The 7,632-nt window shown below is 43.8% G+C and overlaps 1 protein-coding gene across 1 annotated transcript; it reads left to right on the forward strand.

Annotated features, from left to right (window-relative positions):
- Nucleotides 1-1,180: 1,180 nt before the first annotated feature.
- LOC142910215 (uncharacterized) lies at nucleotides 1,181-6,354 on the forward strand. The gene is made up of 3 exons (XM_076059914.1): nucleotides 1,181-1,243; nucleotides 3,188-3,745; nucleotides 3,914-6,354. The coding sequence occupies exons 2-3, from the start codon at nucleotides 3,198-3,200 to the stop codon at nucleotides 4,638-4,640; spliced, it is 1,275 nt and encodes a 424-aa protein (XP_075916029.1). The 5' UTR covers nucleotides 1,181-1,243; nucleotides 3,188-3,197; the 3' UTR covers nucleotides 4,641-6,354.
- The last annotated feature ends 1,278 nt before the right edge of the window (nucleotides 6,355-7,632 follow it).

Below are 7,632 nucleotides of genomic sequence, written 5' to 3' on the forward strand. Positions count from 1 at the left end.
GTGACCCCGGCTGGACACGTGACTGGGGGCCTAGGAGGCACCTCGGAGGGCACGTGGACAGCAGGGGGGCTTCGAGAGGGTTCTCGAAGGGAGGCGTGGCCGGGGTGGGGCCCGGGCACGCCGAGGCCCATATAAGCAGCCTCCTCACGAGGTTCGAGGCTGCCCGTATCAAGAACGAAGATGCATCGTGAAGACGCCAAGAAGAGTCAAGCCTCCAGTCAGCGGACCTGGCAGTAGCCCACCTCGCTGGGTCACGCTAGAGTATTTGAGAAGTATGTGTTAGCTAGAGTAGGTTGGTGGTCACCACCTTATGTGCAGTGTTATATTACTTACCGTTCTAATAAATCAGCGTTGCCTCCCAAGGAGTCGTGTGTGCACCTATTTCGAACTCACTACACACCCAAGGGAGGGAGCAATGGAAAATGAATCTAAATCAACTTAAACTCCAACTCTGTAACGTCACCACTCTGCATTACTTCATCAGCGTGAAACGCCAGGGGGAGGTGTACCTGGCTAGTGACGTCATGTCACCACGGTATTCATCCCTCCTCCGTCCACCGCGCTCTTGAGCATGACGTCACCTCCGTTTGGGTCACTGCCTATATCGTTCCAGTGGCAATCCTTATTTGGGCAAAGCTACGCCCAGTGACTAGTGGCTCATTAACATAATGTGTCCGTTAAAGCCGTCGCGAGTTTATTGCGACGGGCTCGGCGCTCACGCTTCCATCCCTCGCAGTTTGGCCCGGTCTCATTAACATAATTTATTCAGTTAGAGAGCCGTTCGTGGGAGGGAAGTGACGTCATACTACTTCCTGCTGTCGCGAGGCAACAGGAAGCTGCCGTGTGTGCGCTTGCACTGAAATCCGAGGTGAGAAATTCTCATCGTTGTGGTGGTGGTCGTGGTGGTGGTTGTGGTGGTTGCTGTTGTTGTTTACCAAGGTAGAGCCTCTCTCTCTCGTGGGGATGTCAGTTGAGTAGCAGCGAGCATGGGAATCGATGTCCAGGTTGGAACTTTACAACGCGGGGCCTAGCCACGCGGGGCCTTGCCTCCTGCCCTCGCCTGATTGCGTTCACTTTAATTATCTCGCTTAAGTTTAATTTGTCTTCACCCGGCTCGCCACTTTGTAACTTTGTTTTATTGTAAATATTCACGCAGTTTTTATTTTTTTGTTACCAGGCCAAGCCCGCTTGAGCTGCTATACCGCTCTTGTTATCAGAAGCGACCTGCCCACAACAACACAAGGTGAGGCTTTGTCAACGTGTGTGAATGTTTTGACTTAAAACTTTGGTGACTGCAGGAATTAATATTCTTGGTTCTTTCGGTAAAGTCACGCAGATAGAAAGTTAAATGAAAATAACAATGAAAATGAACAAATAATTGTAAATAAAACAATAGGAATAGGTTTTACCCTTTTAACTGGCACAAAAACTGACACCTTTATTCAAGGCATGTTTGCAATAACCACAACACAAGCAGTCAAAATGCAAACAAAAAAGACAACTCTGATAATAATATGCACTGTCCTTGAATTTGATTGGTCCACACCCGAGACAGCTTTTCTTAGAGCCTAGTCTCCATTGATGTTGGACCAGAAGACGCCAAAAGGCGTACAACTCAAAAACAGCGCACTATCAGAGTATTGAGGGCTCGGGGTGAGCATTAACATTATGAGACCTCCTTTGCCAGAAACAAGATATAGGAATTGGTTTTACCCTTTTAACTGGCACAAAGATTCAGGACAATCAAATTCAAGGACAATGCATATTATTATCAGAGTTGTCTTTTTTGTTTGCATTTTGACTGCTTGTGTTGTGGTTATTGCAAACATGATGCCTTGAATAAAGGTGTCAGTTTTTGTGCCAGTTAAAAGGGTAAAACCTATTCCTATATCTTGTTTCTGGCAAAGGAGGTCTCAATGAAAAAAGCAAAACAACTCACGTCGTTTTGATCGCATCACAAGTAGTCTTTAATTTTCGATTTAAAGCTTTCGTGACTGCAAGGATTCATCTTCTTTGGTTCTTTCGGTAAAGTCACGTAGAATGAGAATAAAATAATAAATTGATGAAATAAAATAACACAATAATATTCTCACGACGTTTCGGCCACAACGATGAAGGCCGCTTGTGTTGTGGCCGAAACGTCGTGAGAATATTATTGTGTTATTTTATTTTATCAATTTATTATTTTATTCTCATTCTACGTGACTTTACCGAAAGAACCAAAGAAGAAGTAGTCTTTATCTAATGTAATTGTATTATCTGTTATTGTTATTTTCTGTCTACGTAACTTTACCGAAAGAAACAAGAATACGTGTGTCAATGTCTATCGGTCAAAGACGCTAAACGGATTGACGCGCAAACTCCAAATATACAGCAGGCGTCAGGGTCGGGATCGAACCCACGACTTCCTGTATACCAGGTGAGGTAGTTAACATCTCACCACGGAGAGAGACACGCAAACTCCAGTTAGCCTCGGATATGTTCGTTGATCCTCAATTAATTACTTGGAGTGAGGAAGCATTCATGCCAAGCAGATGAAGGTGGCCAGGCGTGATTCTAGACACGCCACCGCCTGTTTACCCAGTGACAGTGTACAGTTTGTGTTTGCAGTAACGTCTATTAACTCTGTTGAACACGGAGGTTATATCATAACAATAGTTTACTTTTGTTTTCCTCTGGAACTCTTTGTAAGAATGGAAACAGGAAGTTAACACAGCACACACATGCAGCTGAAGTCGGAACTGTTCATCCCAGCATTTAAGGACATCTGAGCCTGGATTCACACCTCTAAGTTGCGATTGAACGTTAATTTATGAATTTCTGCATTACAAAAATAGTATTGTTTTCAACACCGTCTGCTATGTCAGCTGAATTTAGCTCTCATAAATATTCCTTTTGTAGCCAGACAGCTGAAATTGTGTGCTCGGAGTTTTGGGTTAACATTCATTTTGAAGATACGAGGACTTCCAGGCATGTTTATAACCATTTGCCCTCGCATTGTGTGCCATAACAGCCCTGTGATGAATTTGGGAAACGTTTTTACATCCTGAATATATGAATAAGTATAGACGTGTAAGTCACATGTGACTATATATGCATTCCTCTGTGCCTCGATACTGACGTGTAGATGGTGTGGATATTTTTTTTCTGTCTGCAGCTGACGCTTCCTCTGACGCTTCCTCCGCAGAATTGGTCTGATGGAGCAAATGCACTCAGCGCAGCTCGGTATGACAAGTCAACAATGCGACCAGCGTGCATACAGCACGGATCGGACTGGAAATTTGACACGGCACCAGAGAACTCACACAGGAGAGAAACCCTTCAAGTGCACTGTGTGTGACAAGGCATTTTCAGATTCATCGACTCTTAAAAAACACCAGAGAACACACACGGGAGAGAAACCCTTCAAGTGCAGTATGTGTGTGAAGACATTTTCAGATTCATTTGCTCTTAACACACACCAGAGAACACACACGGGAGAGAAACCCTTCATGTGCAGTGTGTGTGGGAAGGCATTTCCAGATTCATCTAATATTAAAAAACACCAGAGAACACACACGGGAGAGAAACCCTTCAAGTGCAGTGTGTGTGGGACGGCATTTTCATGGTCATCTGCTCTTAAAGCACACCAGAGAACACACACAGGAGAGAAACCCTTCAAGTGCACTGTGTGTGGGAAGAAATTTTCAGATTTATCTACTCTTAAAACACACCAGAGAACACACACGGGAGAGAAACCCTTCAAGTGCAGTGTGTGTGGGAAGGCATTTTCACGGTCATCTGCTCTTAAAACACACCAGAGAACACACACGGGAGAGAAATCCTTCTTGTGCAGTGTGTGTGGGAAGACATTTTCTGATTCATCTGCTCTTAACAAACACCAGAGAACACACACGGGAGTGAAACCCTTCAGGTGCAGTGTATGTGGGAAGGCATTTTCAGATTCATTTGCTCTTAAAACACACCAGAGAACACACACGGGAGAGAAACCCTTCAAGTGCAGTGTGTGTGTGAAGGCATTTTCACAGTCATCTGCTCTTAAAACACACCAGAAAACACACACGGGAGAGAAACCCTTCAAGTGCAGTGTGTGTGGGAAGGCATTTTCACAGTCATCTGCTCTTAAAACACACCAGAGAACACACACGGGAGAGAAACCCTTCAAGTGCAGTGTGTGCGGGAAGGCATTTGCACATTCATCAAATCTTCAAGTACACCAGAGAACACAGAAGCATCAGAAGATCCACAAGGAGTGGAGTCTGAAATCAGCTTGTGAAAGTCAAAGTGCCGCAATGAGCCCATCCCTCATGAAACACGAACCGGAAGAAAATCCCAGCTTGGACACTTTTAAAGGTATCGAGGTGAAATATGAAGAAGTGAAGGTGAAGAGGGAAGAAATGATGGTGAAGAGCGAAGAAGTAAAGGTGAAATGTGGTGAAGTGATGGTGAAGAGCGAAGAAGTGAAGGTAAAATATGAAGATGAAGATTCAACTCCAAAATGGGACCTTCACATCGTGAAGCAGGAGAATTCTGACTGTGAGGCAGAGCGAGGAAACTCCCAGCAGTTTGTGGAAGTGGAGGTGTGGGTGGACTTCCTCCTAGACAATACAAAGTCAAGTGGAGACCCGGTAGATGTGTAAGCTTGAGATGATGTCGCTCCAATAGATGCACCTTTGTCACAGGCCTTTAATGACAAGAACGTGAAGTTGAACACTCAGTTCCTAGTTCAACCTGCAGAGTAAGGGCGGCCAGTCTTTGTGGGCCCGTGGGTTGGGTAGATCTTTAACCAGGAGCGAGAGACAATAAGCTCCCAAGCATTCACTATGTTATAATATTTGCATTTACACGGTGCTTGCTTCACCGCCTCAGCAACTCGGAGTTTTGTGTCGTACCTCGTCTGAAACACTCGAAGAGCATCCCCAAGTAGCAGCTGCCCTTGTGTGGCACAAGGTGGTGGCCCTGCACCAGCCTGCATGTGGACAAGAGCCTGTCAGTAGGGGGCGATGATTGATGCGTAATCTCAGTTGTGTAGTTTGTAGGCAATCTTGATTCGAAGCTTTCGTGACTGCAGGAATCCACACTCTTGAGTTCTTTCTGTAAAGTCACCACGTGGGTAGAAACATAACAGATCACGGCGTTTAGATCACAACACAAGCAATCATCATCAGGTGGGACAACCACAGCAAGAGAAACTGCTGAAGTAGTAGGCGCCTACTATTGCTGCTGTGCTTGTCCCACCTGATGACGATTGCTTGTGTTGCCATCGAAGCGCCCTCATCTATTATTTGTAGCGTAATGTTTAGAATTTGATACATTTTGACCCAGACGCCAGCATGCAACGGCCTACTCGTTTTGAATGACGCAACAATAGTACGGTGTACATACACTTTTGATTTAAAGCTTTCGTGACTGCAAGGATTCATATTCTTGGTTGTTTTGGCAAAGTCACGTAGAAGGGAAACAATAAAATAATAAAAATATAAAACAATAGAATTCTCACGACGTTTCGACTGCAGTGAGAATTTTATTGTTTTATATTTTTTATTATTTTATTGTTTCCCTTCTACGTGACTTTACCGAAAGAACCACGAATATGTACATACACTGTTAAGCAGACGGTGCGTATTTTTAAAAATAGCTTCTTGTGAATACGATGGAACCTGATGCAGGATATTTCACTGCAGTAATTCAATTTTGTTAATATGCCTGTCAATAATTAAGAATGAATACTTGTCTGATTGTGCGTGTACATGTAACATTTTTTTCTATGAGTGTCAAACATTGATTAAGTGTTCAAATATAGATTAAGTGATGTTAGGACAAAGTGTGTGTGTGTGTGTGTTTGGAAGTAACCTGTACAGATCACTCGGGTGAGACCCGTTGTTCTTGTGATACAGGTCAAAGGGTGTTTTGTGTTTCACGAAGCGTCGGCCTCTGGAGCAACTCATCGTCTTTGAAATAGGGAGCACGCTCGGATCATTCATCAGTTACAAGGCATACCACTTACAATTTACACGTAGCGGAGATGCATTCTCTACAACAAGAATTGTAGTTTTGTCTTATGTGTTGATGTAAATTTTGTCTAACTGGGACTAGAAATGCCCTTTGCTGATTCACGTCTGGATGTTCGTACCTATCGGTTGAAGCAAACCCCACTGCTGTTGTTGGGACGCTGTGCACCATTTAATGGTCCAACACATTGACGGCCTTCAGGCCAGGAAAGTCACAACATTTGCACACGAAGGACGCATTCACGCAAGTTCTGAAGTTTTAAAATGAAACATCTTTGAATTGTGTTGTGTTTTGATTTAGATTATTTTATTTCTTCATTAAAAGTTAATTTTACATCTGGAAGACTTCGTTGAAAAGGACATTTCGTGTGAATTTTCTGTCATCGTTAAGTAGACGATGGCCTTGCCGGGGGTTCGGTTCGATGCGGACTTTCACCTGGTAGGGGATCCCGGGATCGGACACACACAGGAGAGAAACCCTTCAGGTGCACTCTGCAAGAAGGTGTTTGCACATTCATAAAATCTTCAAGTACACCAGAGAACACAGAAGCATCAGAAGATCTGCAAGGAGTGGAGTCTGAAATCAGCTTGTGAAAGTCAAAGTGCCACAATAAGCCCATCCCTTATGAAACACGAACCGGAAGAAAATCCCAGCTTGGACACTTTTAAAGGTCTCAAGGTGAAATATGAAGAGGTGATGGTGAAGAGGGAAGAGGTGATGGTGAAATGTGAAGATGATTCAACTCCAAAATCGGACCTTCACATTGATGGAGGCAACGTGAAGCCAGAGGTGAATTCTGACTGGGGCAGAGCGAGGCAACTCCCAGCAATTCATGGAAGTGGAGGTGTGGGTGGACTTGCTCCTAGACATTACAAAGTCAAATGGAGACCCGGTAGATGTGTAAGCTTGAGACGGTCGCTACAATAGATGCACCTTTGTCACAGGCCTTTAATGAAAAGAATGTGAAGTTGAACACTCAATTCCTAGGTTCAACCTACAGAGTAAGAGCGAGCGGCTAGTCTTTGTGGGCCCGTGGGTTGGGGAGATCTCTGACCAGGAGCGAGAGCCAAGAAGCCCCCAAGCATTCACTATGTTATAATAATTGCATTAATTCGGTGCTTGCTTAATCGCCTCGGCAACTCGGAGTTTCGGATCTCGTCTGAAACACTCGAAAAGCATCCCCAAGTAGCAGCTGATACTGTGTGGCACAGGGTAGTGGCCCTGCACCGGCCTGCATTTATTATTTTTTTCCGCCTGATGATGACCGTTTGAGTTATGGTCGAAACGTCGTGAGAATTTTTTATTGTTTTATATATATTTTGTTATTTTGTTGTTTCTCTTCAACGTGACTTTACCGAAAAAACTAAGAATATGAATTACTGCAGTCACGAAAGCTTTAAATCAAAATTTAATTAAATTTTGTTAAAATTCCTGTCAATAATTTAGAATGAACACTTGTCTGATATTGTGTGTACATGCATCACTTTATTTTTTATAAGGGTCAAGCATTGAATAAGTGATGTTAGGACAAAGTGTGTGTGTGTTTGGAAGTAACCTGTATAGATAACTCAGGTGAGACCCGTTGTTCTTGTGATACAGGTCAAAGGCTAGTTTTGTGTT

This window comes from Petromyzon marinus, unplaced genomic scaffold (genome assembly GCF_048934315.1).
Source record: "Petromyzon marinus isolate PM22_M1 ecotype Great Lakes invasive population unplaced genomic scaffold, UKy_Petmar_22M1.pri1.0 PM_G_Scaffold_14, whole genome shotgun sequence".
Lineage (NCBI taxonomy): Eukaryota > Metazoa > Chordata > Hyperoartia > Petromyzontiformes > Petromyzontidae > Petromyzon > Petromyzon marinus.